Here is a 22401-nt window from a genome sequence, read left to right as displayed (position 1 = left end):
GTCCCAGTTTGGAATATTCAAATTTGCCTGCAGCAGAGATTGGTGGGGCGCGGTCAACGACTTGGAAACCCTCTAGCTTAGTTCGAATTATCCACGCAGCACTGCTGCCCCACAGTGCTTCAATCTCTGTGTGGAGATTGGTCAGTTCAGTGACGGTTATATTGAAGCCCACAACACTAATGCTTTCAGTCAATAGAGCATGCGCATTAAAGGTCTGGTGAAATGCCCATGTTGCAAAATCACAGAAATACCGTTGATAGTCTAGAGAACAGTTACGTGTATTTCTTTTTTCATATAACGCGCGGTTATTAAATATGACAAAAGGAAAATGCAATGTGGGCGTGTCCCCAAACCCTCTCCAGTCGACTTTTTTCGGCTTTCCAAAGTTTGCCCGACGTCGTATCTTATAACACTGATAACGGGAAGAATTTCACACCTTCGTAAGCTACCCACGGGGAGTAAGTTTAACTTCTAGGGCTTCCGCTTGCATAATTAGTATCATACTCTGTTCACGCTAAAAGCTCGCAACACTTGCAAAATGCGATAAATGAATAATTGAATGCGGCAAAAATTCTATCAAAACGATTCTCCATGCTTGCAAATATATATATCAACATAAAATTCAGTTTCACCAGCCAAAGCTACAAGTTTTGCAGATTGAATTGAAGCGGATAGCCGTCAGGCGGCGGAAAATCACCGCTTAAAACAGGACGATCGCCGGGTGAAATATGCACAGATCATTTCTTTTATCCTCTTTCATGGACGATAAGGCAATAATCTTTCTAAAATTGAAAAGAAAACGTAAACTAACGCGATGAACAGTGCAAATAGATGACATACTCTTTTCTCGCTAAGTTACTTCCGGGTTTATCGCCTAACTTACGGCTCAACCGAGGTCTCCTTCTTGTCCTCCATATATGCAATCATGAGATGTACAATCTATGTGTACAATCTATTTTTGTGATTTCCTGTAATTTGTTCATTTACATCCCTGACATGTATCAGCTGCTCTGATTCGCTAAAATTTTTAACGCAGTCAATTGCCCCATAGCCTTTCACACTTCATGAAGTTCATACCGTCGTCGATCTGGTTTTTACAAGGGATAATTACCGGCACTGAATGATTTTTTTTTGTTCAAAAAAGCAATCGAAGCACAGAGAATTACGTCTGGTTGTTTAGTCTCGTTTCTAGTCATGAATTTCCGTAACGTGGTCTGTCAAGTCAAAACTGATTGCCAGTGCTACATTTCTTATGCATGTGTGCATCGTATACATTGCCGGTACAGAGTCATTACTGATACGATTTACGTGAACGAGCAAAGCTGACCTTCATTGACCGTGGATTTCGTTTATATGTAACAAAGCAGACGGCGTTTGTAGTATTCTTTTGGTCAAGCAATACTCAATCAGACCACAGTTACGTGTGGTTCGATACATAGCGGCCGCCGCTATAGGAAGTTTTTCTTATTTTTCTATGCAATGCATACCACGCGGCGGCCGCTATGTATTGAACCACACGTAACCGTGCAGACTGTGCATCAGACGTAGCGCTTGTGGGAGAGTCTTCTTATGAGAAACGTACGGCCAGCGTAGGTTGCCCCGTGGAGGTACTGCTTCCATGGTTGCACTGATCACACACTGTTGTGTTAACGGATACGGGGCAGAGATAAGGGTGGCGTGGGGACCGCTATTTGATGTAAATGATCAGCGTTGTGACGTCAGAGTGTACCAACCATGACCAAACTAAGGGCGTGGCCTAAGTTTAGCGAATTGACCCCGAACTGACCCCGCACATAGAAATATAAAAAAATAGCACTCGCACATACTTTTATGTAGAAATTTTGTTGCGAGTGTAACAATATTGCCACCCGGAAGCTAAATAGCTCAGCAGTACAGGTTGATTTCACCAGACCTTTAAAGGAAAACCCAAAGTTCTACAGAAAAGACCACCCAACTTACTTCAAATACCACTGATTCCTACGGTACTTAATGGTAACATACGCATTTTTGATAAATTTACGCATTAGTAAAAATAGTGACAATAATCACTGTTCGCTCCCATACAGTTATCAAAACAAACCAACAATTGTATGAAACATGGACATACACATACAGACAGACTGACATTCACAGACTGGACAGAGTGATGACATTGACCCCAAGTGTGCCTTGGCCCATGAAGAGTGATAAAGATATAACAAAAAGCTGAATGTAATGATAAAATAGTTAAGTATAGGCCTACAGACACTGAGGGTGAATATGTTACAGCAATTGATTAGTTTCTTTTCGTTTTCTACTTCTGTGATAATTTTTAAGACAATCAAACTGCAAGGCAGTTTTAATATGTATTGACAAACATGTTATCTTTTACAAGCACACAGCAAACTGTTCATGATTTTTCATTTACAATATTTGACATAGACTGAAATACATAACATGCAACCAGTATTTACATTTTGCCCATGCACCAGATACATGGAGAGATTTCAACATATAATCATCAACTCAGAAACCCTACAGGGAAAAGTAAACATTGTTTTCTTCCAGAACAGCTGGTACATCCACATCTGGAGCAACATACAAACTTAACCAATTACACAAGGATGATGACACAAGAGATAAAGTTAAGAAATTTAACTGTGGTGAACTTGACTATTCCTTTCAAATCCTTACCTAACTTGATTGACATCTTAAACTAAAATACACTGCATGGTTAATTGCACACAAAAATACACCAGGGGTGTACCATTTGATAAAAGGGGGTTGTCTGGAAGATTGATGAGGAACATTATCTTTTTTATCCGATACATTGTACCTTTTTTCCCACTATCCCACCTTTTCTTTTTGACAAACCTTCTGTGGCTGATTTTTTTATTGACATTTGTTTGGATTTTTTTCAAAATCTGCCAGGACTCTTTAACATTGAAAAAAACTTTGAATATATTTGTTGGAAACCAAACCTGCTGAAATCACCTCAGCTATGTTTTCTCATTATTTTTTACCGCATTTCAACACCAAATACAGTTTACCATTTCAAATGCTTACTGAATCACCGCATTATCTTGAACATAGGGCCAATGTCCCTGAAGCTACTATAGACATGGATACAAAATTAAGTATTTCCTGACTGTATGAAATCATCTCACTAAGGTCATCCTAGGGACCTGTTAGCCAAATATTAAAGCTGTCTGACCAGCGGTTTTGAAAAAAACAAGCGACCCAATAGTCGACAGAGCTCTGCTGTGTTATGTAGAGAGCAACTTTTCGTGACATGTATTGATGAAGAAGGTTGAGATCTTTGATAGCTCATTGCAGGATGGCCTGACCTAAAATGGCAAAATTAGCTGCAAAAATACAAAATTGATGATTTCATCATAATTATGTATAAAAATGTATACCAAATATCAAAGCTATCACATGACTAACTTTTGAGAAACAAAGTTTTTGACCAAAAACGGCAAAAATTGCACTAAAAATACAAAATTGCAGATTTCATCATATATTCTATATATCATATTAAGTTTATCTGTAGGAACCTGTATACCAAATATCAAAGCTGTCAGACGAGCGGTTTTGATGAAATAAATTTTTGACCAAAAATGACAAAAAATTCCTTAAAAATACAGATTTGCATATTTCATCACAATTTGAACAAATCCAAGTTGGGTTATCCCTAGGGATCTGTATACCAAATATCAAAGCTGTCTGACCAGCGGTTATGAAGAAGAAGATTTTTTACCAAAAACGCCTTTTTTGGCACTAATTTGCATATTTTTGGCAATGACAACTTCATTTGAACAAAATCTCATCTACAGCCCATCATCCATGTACACACCAAATATCAAGATGAAATGTGCAGCGGTTTTGGAGTTTTTGATGTTGACGGACAGACATACAGACATACAGACATACAGACACACAGACACACAGACATACAGACATACATACATACAGACATTTCCCTAGCCTATAAGAATAGCTTCCATTGCCATATATACATATGGCTATGGGAGCTAAAAAACACTAATGGATAAAATCATACGCAAGTTTTGAAATCGTAACGGAAACGCTGCTTTCTTATTCATCTTCTTTGTTACTTTTGACATGAGTTATCAGCACTCTTCGAAAACACCAGGTTGAATTCATCTAAGATGCTATATGATGAGATGCATAAAAAATTCTAAAAACAGACTTTGTTTTGGTTTTCAAGCTTGGTGGATTGTGTTCATTGTTATGTAGTGTTTTTCATAACCTGACCAGTAATTGATATTGATAGCACTTCATCTGAATTGTAATGAAGTATTTGAGTGTTCCCAGATTATAAATACGGCTAGTTTTCAATCGGATTCGAACCCACAACATACGGCATCAGTCGCCTAGCGGAGAGGCCACAGAGAGAACCGCTCGGCTAAATCTCCACTCCCTAACTTACCCTCCATAGCAATCTAAAGTGTTCCCAGATTGTAACTTTTTTACCCTCAATAGCAATCTAAAGTGTTCCCAGATTGTAACTTACCCTCCATAGCAATCTAAAGTGTTCCTAGATTGTAACCTTTGTTCCCAGATTGTGACTTACCCTCCACAGCTATCTACACAGTGTTGCCAGATTGTAACTTATCCTCCATAACAATCTAAACAGTGTTCCAAGATTGTAACTTACCCTCCACAGCAATCTGCACAGTGTTCTGATGCCAGCATTATTGCAAATTTCTCTACATGCACTGCAAATTAATTCAAACTAGTATTGTAATGACAGCTGGTGGTCAAAGTGGTGTCAACAACCATAAATGGCATCAAGAAGTGTACGTAACATTATCTACAGCAAAGAAAAATGATTATCCATAAGTCTGAATTTTTCAAGGTCCTTTTATCACTTTAAATTATCTTAGAAAGACTGCAAAATAAAATAAATTATAATGACGAAGAGATCAATTTTGTTCTGTATGCTCAGTATTTTAATTGTTCACATTTCACACGATCAAGCATGCATTGTAAGAAGGGTACAAGTATGGCAAATTGGAAAAATTAAGAGACTCAGTGTATACCAACACAAATGTTACTAACATTACATGTATAATACATGTAAACTTAATAAGACCAAGAAGGGCCATTCAGCCATCACCAAAAACCACCAATTACAGACCACTACAAACCAGTTTACATCTTAATTACCACCACCACTGCTGCTACAACAACCATAACCACCATCGCTACAACCAACGCCACCATCACCACCAACGAAACCACTATCTCACCACTTCAAGACATCACTGCTACCACTAGACATCACCACAATAATAATCAGAAATTTGTCTGTGTAATACACAACATTACCTCCAATCCAATTCAGGGACTCTTGTTTTCACACATTTTCTTTCCGCCTAAACATGCAATGTAACAGTAACTTGAAGCAAACTCAGTATTTTACTGTACAGACATCAACAAATAAGGACATTTAAATGCAAGGTCATTGTCATTGAGAAGAGCTATTTCTAAACACATCACCTTCTGACAGTACAAGAATATCAACACTCTATCTGAAACACTTTTCATCAGTGCTTGAATCTATTAAGTGAACAGGAACACAAAAATTTTGAATATTAAATATTTCATTTGCAAATATGACTGAAAAAATATATAAATATAACTAAATATATGTTGATGAGTTATGGCATTATCATAATTACAATATACCCATAGTGGAAGTAATCATTTAAGAATAAAGTTATTGTAATTTGTATTATGTTGACTAGATTAGGATTCCATTGTTTTATTTGAATGTTTTCATAACTATTTTTCAAGTACTGAACTGTTACAGGTTAGCTTACAGGTTTTTCGGGTTTATTACAGCATGTTCTTCACACACATTTGCTTCTAAAGTACACACAGAATGTGTTGATAAGCAAGACATTGAAGTGCCAACTCATTTAATCACTGGTTAGAAAAACATGAAAGTCTCTGGGGTCTCACGAAAGAGTATCTTTAATTTGCAAGAAAAACATACCAGGGTTATATGGTCTTGGCAGAGACAGAACACAAATTTCCAAAACACAGGGTGCCAGTTTATGACCTCTTTCACGTAAACAGAAAGGCAATTGACTGCACACACACACACACACACACACACACACAAAAGTTGACCGCTCACACACAATGATTAAATGAGTCAGCAATGTTACACTCTTTTGCATCTATCATCGAATGCTCAACTTCATGTGAATATAGATACATCTCATGAATTCATCAGTGTGTTTCCTTTGAAACTTCATGAGTTGATAAGGAACTTCCTAAGAAGTTCCAGACGCCGCCGCGCTGGCAACAAGTTTATGTAAACATAGATACTGTGTAGCTGACTGTGAACATTATCTGCTGTATAAGTACGAGAGAACAGGCTCCCTGAATGCAGCCGGTGATAGACCAGTGCGAGAACGCACCAGGGTTATGGACAACGTTCTTCCACATATCGAGTTCTACAAAAGGCGGCAGCCAAATGTTTACTTACACGAAATCAGAAGAAAACTTCTTGATAATTAAAACGTGCCATCGCTAGCGACAATCCACTGAGCGATAACCAAATACCTGAGCATGAGCCGAAAGAAAATATCAAGTCTTGCCACTGAATCAATGACTCCAGCTATCGAACAATATACACTGGAGTTCATAGAAACTGTTTCTGACTACAATATAAATCAAATTCATTGGTTTGATGAGTCTTCGGTGATCTAAACTTCAGGCAATCGTCGTTTTGGACATGCAGAAATCGGAACACCGGCAGTTGAAATACAACAGCATGCATCGAACACTACATACATGATCAACCTCCTTGTCAATGCTACGGGTGTTGATCATTCTGATGTGATCGTTGGCCCATCAAACATGTTCGAGTTACTGAACTTTTTCGATGAGGCTGTTCAAGTTACGGATAATTTTGGAAATACGTGTTTGGCCGTCGGTAACTGTGTGATTATGGATAACTGCGGTTTCCACCACTCGCGATATGTTGAACAAAATCCCAACGACTATTGCAGGAGAAAGGGTTCGACTGATTTACCACCAAGTTCAACGCTTGCGAGCCGTGTTTCAACTATATAAAGAGTGAGCTTAGATCTAATCAAAGATTTTGCTTACAGATTCACTGAACTAGCGACTGCTAATGCCATAGCAAACATTACTCCCGGTGCTTGTCGTTTCTTTGCGAAAGAAAGTGGTTTCATTTGGGACCATCATCATTCATAATCGTCACGATAAGTTATGCATGTACATTTGTGCCGGCATGAGGAAATGAACTAGTGCGATGTTGACTCTCAAAATGAAAGTCCAACTACAATGCTTGTTTCTCTCTGGAAATGTGAATCTTAGTTTCCAATTTCACACATTTTAAAGCATTTCTTTGTCGGCCAGGACTCTGCACAGCTCAGTGCAGAGCATGATATTTAGGCACGCGACCTTCGGCAGTTTCTTGGTTACCAGACGTAAAATTTTCTTTCAGCATGGCTAAAAATGGCAGTAGAACTGGACTCGAAGTTGACATTTGTTGATCGTGAACATGAGATTTCTGATGGTCGAGAAGTGTCCAATCTTTGATTTAATTTGATATTCTTTACCAGATACAAAGATCTTTGTGCACCATAGTATTGGAAGTGAACATTAAACACAAATCCCGATGACATTTTCACGTACAACACTCATTGGTACCATGTACAAACCATAGATTGTCTATGTACAAACCAACGAAGTCTAAAGCATTAAGCGTTCCCACGACCACTGTGCATTCTATGTAAGCAAAAATAAATGTGGCGCACCCGTGTTGTGTGCCCCAGCAAGTTTTATTTGTTGGCGCCGTTTTGTCTGGTGAACATGTAGCTATATATATTATTACATGGTTGAGGCGGTGAACTCTTTGAGGAAGTTCCTTATCAACTCATGAAGTTTCAAAGGAAACACACTGATGAATTCATGAGATGTATCAATATTCACATGAAGTTGAGCGTTCGATGATAGATGCAAAAGAGTGTAATGTCTTTCTTATCGACAAAGTCTGTGTACACTTTAGAAGAAAACATGTACGATGAACATGCCAGTATAAACGGTCAACCTGAAAGACCTGTAGGTTACTCAACACTTGTCACTACACCTGTCTTGGAGCTGATATCAAACTGTTTTCTTTTGTTCCATCAACATCAACATAAATAAACTTTACACGTATGAAAAGCATGGTTTACTTGATGGATGGATTTGCTTTAAAGGGTCAGTAATGCTAACTGTTGATGATTTCTTCATTATTTTCATTTTGTCTGTCAACTTCAACTTCTTATGCTACTCCCAAAAGAATGTCAAAACACCTACTATTTGGCTTGTCAACTTAACATTGTGTAAAATGCATTGTTATTGTTTACATTTTAATTCTAGTCCAGACCAGACACATGCCTTGGAGAGTAGAATAAGGAATTCTGGTTGGCATTTGAAATGAAAATGGTTAAAAAATTATAAAAAAGTTAGTATTATTGGCCTTTAGCAAATGGAATTATACAGCATAAGAATTTGTCTGATGCATTACCTTGAGGATTCCATGGAGAGATGTTCAAGAGAACTAAGCAGAGATTCTTGAACTTCAGGCAACCCACAGTAATTCAATACAGTCATTACTGCACTGACTCCACTATGTTCCAACACAGAGTCTGTATCACTGGTACAAACAAGCAAAGATATCATTGTAAATCTTCACTTCTTATAGGTTTTGACATTTTAAGTTGACTTTAAAGCTGTAGTGAAAGACTGGCCATTCAAAAACACTTTCAGGAAAACTTCTACTGATAAACAGGTTTTTCAAATTAGATTATTATAAATGGAATTTCAAATATCAAAAAAAAAATAAGAATTGGATACACACCTGTTAATTACAATCTGATACACAAACTCTGCTACCTGGACTTTCTCTGCTATTTCCTGTTTGTAATGAAATGTGTAGATTTTGTCAAAAAGGTGTTGAAGACATGTTCACAGGTTGAGGATGATTGCTATAAGATCATTCTCTACATAATTATCGAAGCATGAAATAATGTCACTGTTAGCATTGTGAACACTTTATAGACAGATCTAGAATTCAAAGACACTTTGCCAATACTTAACCTGTGTTAGGTACAATCCAGCACATAGATCAGTTACTATGGATGGTAAAGGTTCAGCTCCAAGGTTAAGAAATGAACCAATGCCTCTGGCTTGTGGAAATAAAACCTATCAAGAGGAAAGATAAAATGTTACTGAATGATGAATGAAAGCAGTTTACAGAATCCCTGTATGGTAAAGAATTAGAATAATCCTTAAAAGAATATTAATTGTTTCAGTTTCTATTAGAAATAATAGTAGTTAAATAGTATAGGAACCTTGGTTGGGACACTGAGCACCATAGTACTATCAAAAGTGATTGGTTTCAATAACATCAGTAGATACATATGAGTAAATACATACCAATGATTCCTTACACTTTGAATATCATACAGTACATACAATGACTGAGTATGGGAATGCTATCACATTTGATACATTATGGTACTTACACTGACTGACTCTGGCAATGCTATCACATTTGATACATTGTGATACTTACACTGACTGACTCTGTCAATGCTATCACATTTGATACATTTTGATACTTACACTGACTGACTCTGTCAATGCTATCACATTTGATACATTATGATACTTACACTGACTGACTCTGGCAATGCTATCACATTTGATACATTGTGATACTTACACTGACTGACTCTGGCAATGCTATCACATTTGATACATTGTGATACTTACACTGACTGACTCTGGCAATGCTATCACATTTGATACATTGTGATACTTACACTGACTGACTCTGGCAATGCTATCACATTTGATACATTGTGATACTTACACTGACTGACTCTGGCAATGCTATCACATTTGATACATTGTGATACTTACACTGACTGACTCTGGCAAAGCTATCACATTTGATACTTACACTGACTGACTCAGGGGATCCTACACTATAACCATGGTACATGAGTTCCTGACTGATGGCTATATGATGGCTGCTACTGGTGTCATGTAGTTCAACACTATAACGCCAGTCTATGAATGAATCACTTGATAAGCTTTCCTTCGATAATATCTGGAACATAATAATAAAGATATCCATGGCGTAGAAAAAAGATGAGGTTTTCATTTTGAACCCTGAATTATCCAGAACTAGTTATAAACTTAAATTAGATGCAACTTTTGATGTATATTAATGACTGGATATTTGTTCTGTTTGTACAATGCTATTCCTTGTTTCTTGCAGGATCATATTAAACTGTCTACTATTTTACTTGTCAAGTTTATAAGTGTAAATATCCAACATAATTGTTGCAAACTGAATTTTAGTCCAGCCTGGACTTCATTTGCCAGCAATACCACTGCAAGACACACAGTGCATTGTGTTGATATAGCTAATACTTCGTATTCAAATATTAACAAAGATGCACTTGAATTTCAGCAACAAAATAATGAAAGTTCTATTAAAAGTTATTTCTACAAATTAACTATATCAAACTTTACATTTTCCACACAAAAAGTCAAATGTAAATGTTTACAATATTTACCTCAGCAACCATGACTTTTTTGTCATCCTGGTCTGTTGTCAAGTCCCATAATGCATCACCAGCTATCTCCTGCCACTCATTACCATTGGCTGGGCACACATTCCAGAGTTTACACTGGATAGCTTGGAAAGGCAACTGTACAGAGACATCAGATATTATATGTCATCGACTGCAATACATACTGATATGCATAAACCATGCATTCTTATAATATACAAATGATGATAACCTTAAATTCCATTAATTACTTTTCAAAAGATTTAACTCAACAATTGCTGAAAAGGTTGTCATGTTGTTTTTTCAAGACATGGATGAAATTTTAATTTTTCAATGAGAGGGGAAATCAAACCAAAGCACATAATCAGAGATTCTTTTCTTCAATGTATTCATTTTTTTATTCAATTCAGCGCAAAACATTTCAAATCGAACAAATGTTCAGGAATATTTGACCACAGAAAAACATAAAAATATGTAAGATTACCAAATAAATATAAAAGCATTGATTTTCTTAATTAATGAGATCAGACAACCAGTGTTTCATCTAGGATGCTACACCAAGGGGAGATTGGTCCCCTCTACTGGAATTTTTGAGGGGGATTTAAAATTTTGGGGGGTATTTAACTGAAACATATAACATCTTTACATATAAGTTTTAATGTTGCAGTGATGTCACTTGTTGTATACATACTACAAGCCATAAATCACTTGCGTACAATCCAAGCTGCTGGCTGCCAACACCATCCTCTCTAAAATATGTTCAAATGTCAACAAATTTGGGTATCACTGTTGTGAATGTACAGGGCTTCCAAGAGTGGTGGACTGCTCATTAATATTTATAAGCATTAATATTCCTACAAAAATTGTAGCATATTCTGTATGCTAAAATATTCTGTATGTTTGTTCGTACATATTCTGTAAGTTTGCTTTCTTAGGGCTTAAAGTACATTCAAACATAAAAACGAACAACAGCTAGCCATTCCCACTGTACCTTCAAGGGATTTTTTTTTCATTTTTCACTGAAACTTAGACTTGGTTCAAGTCGGTGAATTTAAAAAAATAAAATCATTTATAATAGTTTCTCTTGTGTCTCTCCTATTTCGTACAAACCTATTCGGAATTTGGCAGCTCACGCCAGGTTTTCCCAGCGATTGAATGCGTCACGTTTGAGTCTGCGCAGTAGTGAGTTAGTTTCTGCCGGATTCACCGACTTGGACTTCTTGCAAAGTACAGGCGGTGAGACGGACTGTGTACACAGTGACGTAGAGCAAATACAAAATGATTGACAGCCCCCGCCGTTATTCTGGCCAATAAGAAGAATGCATGCTAATAAACCTTTGCATGCATTGAAAAGTTTGTTGTCATCTCTGTGCAAAGCTAGACATCGAGTATGTTTTTAATATATCTGGGCGAATAATGGCATCAAGTTCGTACCTAAACAGCGTTTTACAACTGATTGGTCGACCATCGCTAATCATGCGAGATTACCAAAGAAAGCTTGTTGAGAGTTACATTGAGGGAAAAGATGTGTTCGTCTGCGCACCAACCGGCAGCGGAAAATCACTGACATATGAAGTCGCCCCACATCGTTTTGATTTCCATCGCTTTGGGCACTTAAGAGAACAGGCTACAACTGTATAAGGACGGTGTCTTTTTCCATCCTTGAATAACCGGCGACGATTTTCGCATTTTGCAACACGGGCCCCACAAACAACACAGATATTTTCACGCGTTTTCGGTGATACAACAGAGGTCGTGCTGACTTTTGTGGAAGTGATCGCACTCAACATTTTGTCAACGCCGCCAAGTGAGTTTTATGCACGTCTCGTTTGGGTCAATTGATAACTCCTCCCAATGTGTAAAATTTAGTGATGTCATCTTATGAATAATATATGAGTAAAGAAAACGTCATCTCATGAATAATTTATAGCAATGCAGATCGTGCAAGAAAGCCAAGTCTGTGATTCCGGGTGAAACTCCGCTGTATAAGCGTTCACTCCACTCATCGCGTTCACCCTACTCATCGCGTCCACTCACGCGCGCATTTCACATGAAAGCAGAATACAAATCATTGCGTTGACTCAACTCAAACATTCACAAATCACAGACTTGAACCAAGTCTAACTGAAACTGTCTGGGCTATACAAAGCAAGAAAACATAGGGCCAATGTCCCTGAAGCTACTACTATAGACATGAATACAAAATTAAGTATTTCCTGAATGTATGAAATTATCTCACTAAAGTCTTCCCAGGGACCTGAATACAAATATTAAAGCTGTCTGACCAGCAATTTTGACAAACCAAGCGACCTAACAGTCCACAGAGCTCTGCTGTGTTGCCTTTTGTGACATGTGTTGATGACAAAGGTGGATATCTTTGATAGCTCATTTCAGAAAAGCCTGATCAAAAATGGCAAACTTAGCTGCAAAAATACAAAATTGAAGATTTCATCATATTTCAATACATTATATTAAGATAAACCCTAGGAACCTGTATACTGAATATCAAAGGTATCAGATCAGTATTTTTTGAGAAACAAATTTTTTAAGCAATAATGGCAAAAATGCCAATAATACCAAATTGCAGATTTTATCATAATTTCAATATATCACATTTAGTTAGTAGGAACCTGTACACCAAATATCAAAGCTATCAGACAAGTACTTTTAAGAAATAATTTTTTTGTTTATAAATAGCAAAAATTGCCCCCAAAATAAAAAATTGTAGATTTCATCATAATTTGAATATATCATATTTTGATCATTCCTATGAACCTGTATACCAAATATCTCAGTTGTCAGATGAGCAGTTTTGATGAAATAAATTTTTGACCAAAAATGACCAAAAAATTCCTTAAAAATACAAATTTGCATATTTCAACACAATTTGAACAAATCTAAGTTGGGTCATCCCTAGGGACCTATATAGGTCAAATGCATCGAAGTGTGACACCAATGATATACGATATGCCATTCCAGCCAGCTCAGTGTAGTGCACGATGGGTCACCCCTTCTACGTGCAATTGGCGGTGCGCAGCACACCAAAGAGGGGGAATCGCGCAATCGTGCAGCCTAGATGAAACACTGAGACAACTGGAAGGTGTACATGCAGCAGTAATTATGACTTACAACATAATCAAGACAAAATGTTCCCTGTTTTGAACTTTTAGTTTGTACACGTGATCCTACAACAGATGTATTTTCAGCACAGTGTCAATTGTTTCAAGCAAGAGCGAAATAAATGCTAACATATGCTGGTCTAGTTTACAAATGGCTGGTGTAGCTGACGTATGGGTGATCTAGCTCAAAATGTGTGAGAATAAAACTTGTTGTATACTTGGATTCAGTATATGTGATGGGTTAAAAGTAATGAAATGTTTTACGACAAAAACACTGGATCACTTAGCCTATGCTTTTGAATGTGAAATGTTCTTTTATGAAACTTAACTTTCTATAGTAAGAAGAATATTGAAAGTAAAAGTCTTTACCTCAAGGTATCTACTTGGAATAGGTCTGATGTTTTCTTTGCTTACAATATCAGTATCACCATAGTCAACAAAGAACACATCATAGCAACCATTGTCTGTCACCGAGGTCACCACTGCTCTGTTCCATCTACGGAATATAAACAGTGTAATGTAGGTCAGTGATCATAGTGAATTCAATCAATCAATCCATTGATCGAGAGATTGTGAAAGAGAGAGAAAGAAAGAGAGAGAAAGGATATGTAAGAATATTGGATATATCTTTTACCTTTTTTCATTGGAGAATAATGCCAAACAGAAAGAGCCTTTGTGAAAATCAATATCTTCATTGCATTCATCCAATTCAGTTGTGTTTATGGCTTTCATGAGTTCTTCAAGACTGTAAAAGATGAGAACCATGAAGATATTAGTAAATATAATGTGAGTTATACAATGAAGATCGTTTCTTTACTTGAATTGCCAAGATATGTCGTGCATGATGGTGGAACAAATATAGTACCTGCCGTTATTCTTTAACTTCTCCTTGATATTGTTAAGATGGCAACACTAATGTCACCTCAAGCCAAAACTGTTGCAAAATTTAAATTTAGAGTAATATAATATCTGCAGACATAAATTGTTTGTGGTGCATCAATATACTGGTATGTAAGCATGGAAATTTCAACAAGGCTACTGCTACCAATGAGATGAACATAATGAAATTCAATTAAAAGTGTCAATTATTACTTATAATTTTATACTCACAGATGTATCTTATCTTTGAGTTGTAGATAGAACAAGTGAGGAGATTCTACTGCTACAACATACACATCATAACACTTGGAGTCACCAAATCTTTCAACTTTGATCTTCTTATCAGGCACAGGAATGCTGTTGTATCATCAAAATATGAATGACTGTATTCTCATTTGCATCAGAATATACAAATAAATAGTAAGTAACGAATAAAAGATCTTTGTAAGGATGACATATCATATCAGGACATTGACACTATGGTCCTAGTCTGTAAATACAAGATGTGACTGTCAACTAGTTTCCTCAAAATGTTGTTTGTTTTTGTTGGTTTTTTTTGGCGATGGGCAAGACTGGAGTGCTGGGATCATGCTAAACTATACTGCAATTCTACACCTTGGAGGATTTGGTGTATATCTTCTATACATCATGAAAAGGCCCCCTAAGACAACATGAAAGAAATCATAACTAGAAGTATGGATGTATGTTGCAAGATGACAAGGGTGAATGAGATGGTTCTGTTTGGAAATATAGGTGATGAGGATACTGATGGATGAAAAGATGCTGTAGGCATGACAACAAGGAATGAGTTTGTTGCTGCCATGATAGAGATTCCATGCACAAAATTTGAACAAATGATAATATTTTTTGTCCCTTGACACATGACCCTCTTGTTATGTTGCTGACGGAAAGCTGATAAAGTCTGCAAAAACATAGTAAGTAATTTCAAGACTTCTCATTCTTATCAAACTCCCTGACTACAACACTGATCTGTGAACAATTAAATATCTTACCTTGACAATTTCTCCATATCTGTACATTTATCACCAATAATCTGCATTTTGCTATCAAACATACCAATCAATTCACCATCTTTTTCTTGATTCACATCTATCTTTTTATCATTATTAACATTATATGTGATTGTTTCCTGATCTTCTGTTACCCTTGAGAAAGGTACAACTCCTTCACAGAGTTTGTACAGGCTTTCTATGTGCTGTAAATACAAGGTAAAGGTCTGTCAGGACTCTGCAAAAACTCTGAACATTGAATAATATTTAGCTATAAATCAATTTTAATCAGAAACTGAACAATAAAAGAATAACATTACTCTGCTTAAAGACAGAAGACTTTTTAAAGACTTTTTTGAAGGATCACCTGTTGGTTCTCGAGTCCATATCCATTTTTCAGTAGCTCTCTTCTGACGTTGTTGGCATTAGCAATGACATTCAGTTCTTGGAGTTCACTCCGTTCTAGCAGTGGATCTAGCCACCAACTTTTCCCCAAACTGAAAATAGAGAAATGACAGAGAGTTTTCATTCTTTGTTCCTAGTTGATTGTAAAGTAACCATCTTAAAGGTGGATACATGATTTTGATTGATATTTTTACACAGTGTACATTTAATAAATTAGAATTATACACTACACCAGCAACTTTCATCTATCATCACACTGATATAATAGTTAGCTGTTAGCAGTTTAAAATTTTGACAAACAAGTCATCGTTGATGACACAGTCCCCACTTGTTAATGGGTATTTTGATTACAGGTCCTCAAAGAGGATAGAGTCCTCTTCATTAGGTCTGTGATAAAAATACTTTTGAATGAATTCGCTTGATACATGTCTGAGTTATGGTTCAGGACATGAAAAAAATCATAACAAAATGGTCGCACAGTGGCCATATTGGATCGCATCACAAAACAAATTGATGTGCATAGCTATGACATTGGTTGATGTCCTTGTACCAACTTTGAATAAAATTGGTCGAAACATGCGGATATGCCTGAGAAATGGCTCTGTACATGAAAAAATCGTAATAAAATGGCCGCCTGGCGGCCATATTGGATTGTATCACAAAACAGATTGACGTGCATATGTATGACATAGGTCAATGTCCTTGTACCAACTTTGAATAAAATCGGTTGAGATATGCCTGAGTTATGGCTCTGTACATGAAAAAATCGTAATAAAATGGCCGCACAGCGGCCATTTTGGATCGTATCACAAAACAAATTGCCGTGCACAGCTATGACATTTGTCAATAAGCTTGTACCAACTTTGAATAAAATCGGTTGAAACGTGCCTGAGTTATGGCTCTGTACATGAAAAAATCGTAATAAAATGGCCGCCTGGCGGCCATATTGGATCGTATCACAAAACAAATTGACATGCATATCTATGACATTGGTCAATGTCCTTGTACTAACTCTGAATAAAATCGGTCAAAACATGCCTGAGTAATGGCTCTGTACATGAAAAAATCGTAATAAAATGGCCGCCTGGCGGCCATATTGGATCGTATCACAAAACAATTGATGTGCATATCTATGACATTGGTCGATGTCCTTGTACCAACTCAGAATAAAATCGGTCAAAACATGCCTGAGTAATGGCTCTGTACATGAAAAAATCGTAATAAAATGGCCGCCTGGCGGCCATATTGGATCGTATCACAAAACAAATTGACGTGCATATCTATGACATTGGTCAATGTCCTTGTACTAACTCTGAATAAAATCGGTTGAAACATGCCTGAGTAATGGCTCTGTACATGAAAAAATCGTAATAAAATGGCCGCCTGGCGGCCATATTGGATCGTATCACAAAACAAATTGACGTGCATATTTATGACATTGGTCAATGTCCTTGTACCAACTCTGAATACAATCGGTTGAAACATGCCTGAGTAATGGCTCTGTACATGAAAAATAATAATAAAACGGCCGCCTGGCGGCCATATTGGATCGTATCACAAAACAAATTGACGTGCATCTGTATGACATATGAAGTAATCCTTGTATCAAGTTTGAATGAAATCGCTCCAGGCATCTTAGAGATATCTGCGTGAACGGACGCACGCACGCACGCACGGACGCACGGACATGACCAAACCTATAAGTCCCCCCGGACGGTGTCGGTGGGGACTAAAAATAACCAACATAGATTCTGCCAGGTGAAATAAATGATTTGGACATTTGCCCTTCATGAAGGAAAGCCTTAGGGACAATCCAATAATGCCCTGCAGTTGTCCAAGTTGGGACTATTTGTAGTAAAAATTAGGACAATCTCATGGTGCTTTAATAAATGCATGTAAACTTCAAGACAACTATCTATGTCTGTACGAACAAAAGCATTTGGAGATCATATTTAAAAATAAAGCTTCAATAAGTCTAACAAACAAAACAAAATAACAAAAATAACAAAATAACAAAATAAGTTTATGAACTAGGTAAGTATAACATCATTGTACAGTCAACATCAAGTTTACAAACTTTAGTTCTGACACATACAGTGAAAAGTCTAAAGATTACATTTGACATTTTGGGTTTGCTAGCCACATTTAATTCTCAAAGCATATTGTGTGTCACTAACTGGAAAACTTCAAAGAATCTAGTAACTTCCATTGATTCAAGAATTGAAAGCTCACAAATCCAAAAACAAAGGTTACGTCATATTAGGGGAACTTGAAAGTTAAAATATTGCACACAAGTTGTAGGCTGGACTTCAATTTGCACAACAATTTACACCAAGAGTTACAGATGTCATGCAGACAACATTTTTTCTCATGCCATAGCCATTCAGATACTTTGGTTTTTAGTTTAATTGATTATTCACCATCCACAACCAGAGTCTTCTAGTTAGGAATATAAACCCTGACTTTAGCCAATTAGATGGCTTGATTCAGAAATGACATACATGTAGAACAATTTATAATCGCTTCCTAGCAATTTCAGTTGCACAACGCTGAGCACTACATTGCCCTAATATGTTAGCCATGTATATTTTGATTCGTCGAGTTGGCAGATTTTAACAGGCATCAAAACTGAAAGAGAGGGGCTTGCAACACCATTAGGCCTGAACGTGATTGATAATTAGTGCATTACATCAGATAATCTGATATCCAAAAGTGAAATATACAGTGGAAGATTTACACTCAGGACATCACATAGCTTCTGCAAAATGCTTTGTAGGGCCAATAATTACCATTAGTTTGGGCCATGACTCTTTTTGGCCATTTGTAAAGTATGTTGACAAAGTTTCAACCACCCAGAAGAAATTTGGCAATTCCCTGATAGCCGACAGTAATTTGAATCAATGCCAAATGTAAGCATAATACTGTAAACATGAAGTTGTTATTTATCTCTTGAAAACAGACATTATGTCACATAAAACTGACAGGTATCTGTACAAGTACAGAAAAGGGACACACAATCAGCTGAAGTACTTGGAAGATAAACTTTACTTTTCTTACCAGAGCACAATCTTGCCATTGAGTTCTCTACCATTGATCAGTTCATACACATGGTAAGATGCCTGACAAAAACAGAAAATTCAACAAAACATAAAATGTTTGTGAGTTATTAATGACAGCCTACCTTACACATATTTTTTATACCGTACTCCACCGATTCTAAAACCCCCTTTTCAGAACAAAAGGTGACGGAAAAGATGTGGGGGGTGGTATAAACGTATGTCACCGCGAAATTGAATGTTGTAGTTAATTTATGCTAATTAATGAAATGTTATGCAAATTTTATGCCAATGTTTTTTTATTCACGCGAGTGCTGCAGACAGCTCATACTTTGTGATATCGACTCCTAGCCATGCTGCTTCGATACTGGCAGTAGAATCTGTACAGTATAAATTAATGGAGATGACAAGTTTTGAAATTTTGCGTATTTGCCATACCGTCTTTAATTGCTAAACAATACGATAGCAATAAATCTTCGTATTTCGTGTATAGATAATCACCACGATACTTTGTTGCAACAAGTACGCTCCCCAGCAGCAGCTAGCTCCCCATAGCATGACCGTAAAGGTCAGACAATGAGTAAAGGGAAATTCCCTAAAGTTCCGCTGGCTGTGATTGGTCAATTCACGCAAAAGGTCAAAGGTGTCAGTGCATGAGGTCAGGGTAAAATTCTGTTCAGCACATGCACACAGCAGGACGATGTCCGTCCGATGTTTTCTATGTACAATTTTCATTTACCATACTCCCTAAAATAAACAATCAAAATCACGTCGTGAGTTTTATTATTTTGCCCCTAGTTTCAAAAAGTCTAACTGTATATCTCGAAAAGAAATGTGATCTTATGAACAGGCAGGCTTGAAGTGATATAGTGTTGAAGCATCGGCTGGCCGAGACGAAAGATTGCTACGCCAATCTGCTTACAATTTGATGAATTGAATTTTTGGCAATAAATCTTTGAAGTTTGTTTTTTTATTACTTGTATCGATGAATGAAATGTCTCTTGATGTGGAATTCAATCATCTATGATCAACTGTTCAGAATATGGTACGAACATGCACGTTTTTGTTCTAACTGTACTTGTATAGGGCCGTTTATGAATTTGGGTATTTTTCCCTCGCAAGACTTCGAAAGCATTCATAATCTTGAAAATCTGTTACACTATCGCCTACTCATTGCCGGGACTAGTTCAGGAAAAGGAAACACACAAGCAAGAAGTGCCGTTCAAACAATAAATACCTTTATTACATGAGCAAAACTATGTACAAAATTGATAAAACATTAACGAAAGAAATTCAAAGAATTTTAAGTTCATGCACAGAAGAAACTTCGGATGTCGCGTTTGTCAATACAATTGCCCTCTTCATCGAAGTCAAACCCATCAAAGTCTATATCGTCATCTTGCCCCTCGTCATCAAACACGAGTCCTACGGCTTCATTTGATAAGTCGTCATCGAGTACCGGAATCTAATCGGAAATCATGTTGTCTTCAGTTCCGTCGAGCGCATTCGCGATACCCGTGGAAAGGAATGATTTTTTCACCACGTCACTGGAGACGTCCAACTGTTCCTGATTGACACGTTCCAAACGCCAACAATAGTTTGCTTGTTTTGAGGTTTGGAACTTCACTTTGGCACTTGTTTGTGACTTTGATAAGCAGCGTAGGTGTTGCGGATATCCTTGTCTCATTACATGACAATGGCTCTATTGTTCCAGTCAGAATTTGGGTGTACCCCCTGGGGGTGTTATAAATGAACTAACGGCCAATTACGAATCGATAAAATAATCCTGGAGGGTGTTATAAACGGGCGGGGTTTTAGAATCGGAGGAATACGGTAAATTTTTAAACTTACTTAAATGACAGCCTATCTTACACATATTTTTAGAAAATTTTTAAATTTACTTAACAAACATTCTATGAGCCATTCATCAATCAGTCTTTATGAGCTCTGCTTCCAGAATTGTAAAATTATAGCATGGATATTAAAAACACCATTGCTAAAAAGTCAACATAAACTCTCCCTAACCAATTTCCAATTTTCCGGACAGAAGAAGTGATATTGTTAAACTGCTATTGGTCTAAAGACAGATAGATAGGTTAAACTACACAATAATGCTAACATCTGATGATTCAAAAGACACTGAGTTAGTAATCCAATATTTATAAATTTGTTAATGAAATCTGACTGCTCAGTGCTCAGTGCTCTACATTGATATTGTACTTCACAATTTTTATTTCACAAATATAAGAGTAGCATAAATAGAAAATTATGGCAATTGTCAAGTTCATTACTGACAGGAACTATGGACCACAATTCATGGATTTTGACTGTATTATGACTTTCTAAGTTCATATCAACTGGCCAGTCCACAAAGGAATGTACATCAAAATGGATGAGTACGGGAAACTAATGTTGACATCACGGAGGCTGCATCATGGCAAACATAACTGGGGAGAATAAATCTAGTTGCTGAAGAAATCTGCATAAGAACATCATATATTTGACAAGACTAAGTACTGTTGAGGTGGTACTATGGCAAGTTTAACAAGAGTAAGTACTGTTGGGGTGGTACTATGGCAAGTTTCTTGTATGCTGAGATAGAATGCGCCCTCTAAAGTGAAAGACTTAAACTTTTGTTCAAACTTGCCACAAGGAAACTTTCAACCATTCTTTAACCAAATCAAGAATAAAGATTGGGGATCACCTTGCAAAGTTTGGTACTAGAGAACAAATTACCTAACATTAACCAATATTTGAAATTCAAAATGACCACCATTTCTGATTTTTGATTTTTAAAAAACTAAGAGGGTGACATTTTTCTCACTCAAACAGCTTTGAAATGAGCTCCAACAAGCCGCAGATCAGAAAAGAATTGTGAAAATTTGAGAGTCCAAATATCAGTCCCTGAAGCACATTTTATCTTAACTTTCAGTTGTAGTTCTCAAGACTAGATGAAGAATAGCTGATTAAGATAGCATACCTGTACAGTCCAGTCTGGGTCTTTGTCCACTGGTTTTACTCTACATGCAAATACTTCAATTACCTTTATGTACATACAACAGAACAAACATGTTACTGTCAGGGATCTGATTGTGGGTCATTGTGTCTGGTTGGCTGTTGTGTATAAAATGAGATTAGTACACAACTTTCTGACCAGTCCATATCACTTGAACAACAACAACAACAACAACAACAACAACAACAACATTATAAATATAAATCTTACTGCAGGAACCAATGAAAAGTGAGTACTCTGTACGTCAGACTCCTTGGGAACATATCATTATTTTCTCCATGATGAAGAACACACATTTCC

General features: G+C 36.8%; 1 protein-coding gene across 4 annotated transcripts in view; it reads right to left on the bottom strand.

Annotated features, from left to right (window-relative positions):
* Window positions 1–22401, bottom strand: part of LOC139147082 (uncharacterized) — a 78297-nt gene that overhangs the window by 20056 nt on the left and 35840 nt on the right. For 2 of the 4 annotated variants that reach the window (XM_070717943.1, XM_070717944.1), the window contains exons 25-37: window positions 22066–22128; window positions 19087–19148; window positions 15992–16121; window positions 15628–15830; window positions 14846–14971; window positions 14370–14480; window positions 14105–14231; window positions 10620–10754; window positions 9998–10147; window positions 9130–9234; window positions 8891–8946; window positions 8558–8686; window positions 4661–4721 (exon numbers count right to left, since the gene is read on the bottom strand). In XM_070717943.1, coding sequence (XP_070574044.1) covers window positions 4661–4721; window positions 8558–8686; window positions 8891–8946; window positions 9130–9234; window positions 9998–10147; window positions 10620–10754; window positions 14105–14231; window positions 14370–14480; window positions 14846–14971; window positions 15628–15830; window positions 15992–16121; window positions 19087–19148; window positions 22066–22128 — 1458 coding nt within the window. Of the gene's footprint in view, window positions 1–4660; window positions 4722–5334; window positions 5428–8557; window positions 8687–8890; window positions 8947–9129; window positions 9235–9997; window positions 10148–10619; window positions 10755–14104; window positions 14232–14369; window positions 14481–14845; window positions 14972–15627; window positions 15831–15991; window positions 16122–19086; window positions 19149–22065; window positions 22129–22401 lie in introns of all 4 variants that reach the window. The other 2 variants (XR_011555630.1, XR_011555631.1) reach the window with 2 other exon arrangements.

The sequence above is a fragment of the Ptychodera flava genome, chromosome 13 (assembly GCF_041260155.1).
Source record: "Ptychodera flava strain L36383 chromosome 13, AS_Pfla_20210202, whole genome shotgun sequence".
NCBI lineage: Eukaryota > Metazoa > Hemichordata > Enteropneusta > Ptychoderidae > Ptychodera > Ptychodera flava.
Note: the sequence above shows the minus strand (reverse complement) of the source record. Positions and strands in the feature narration are given on the sequence as shown.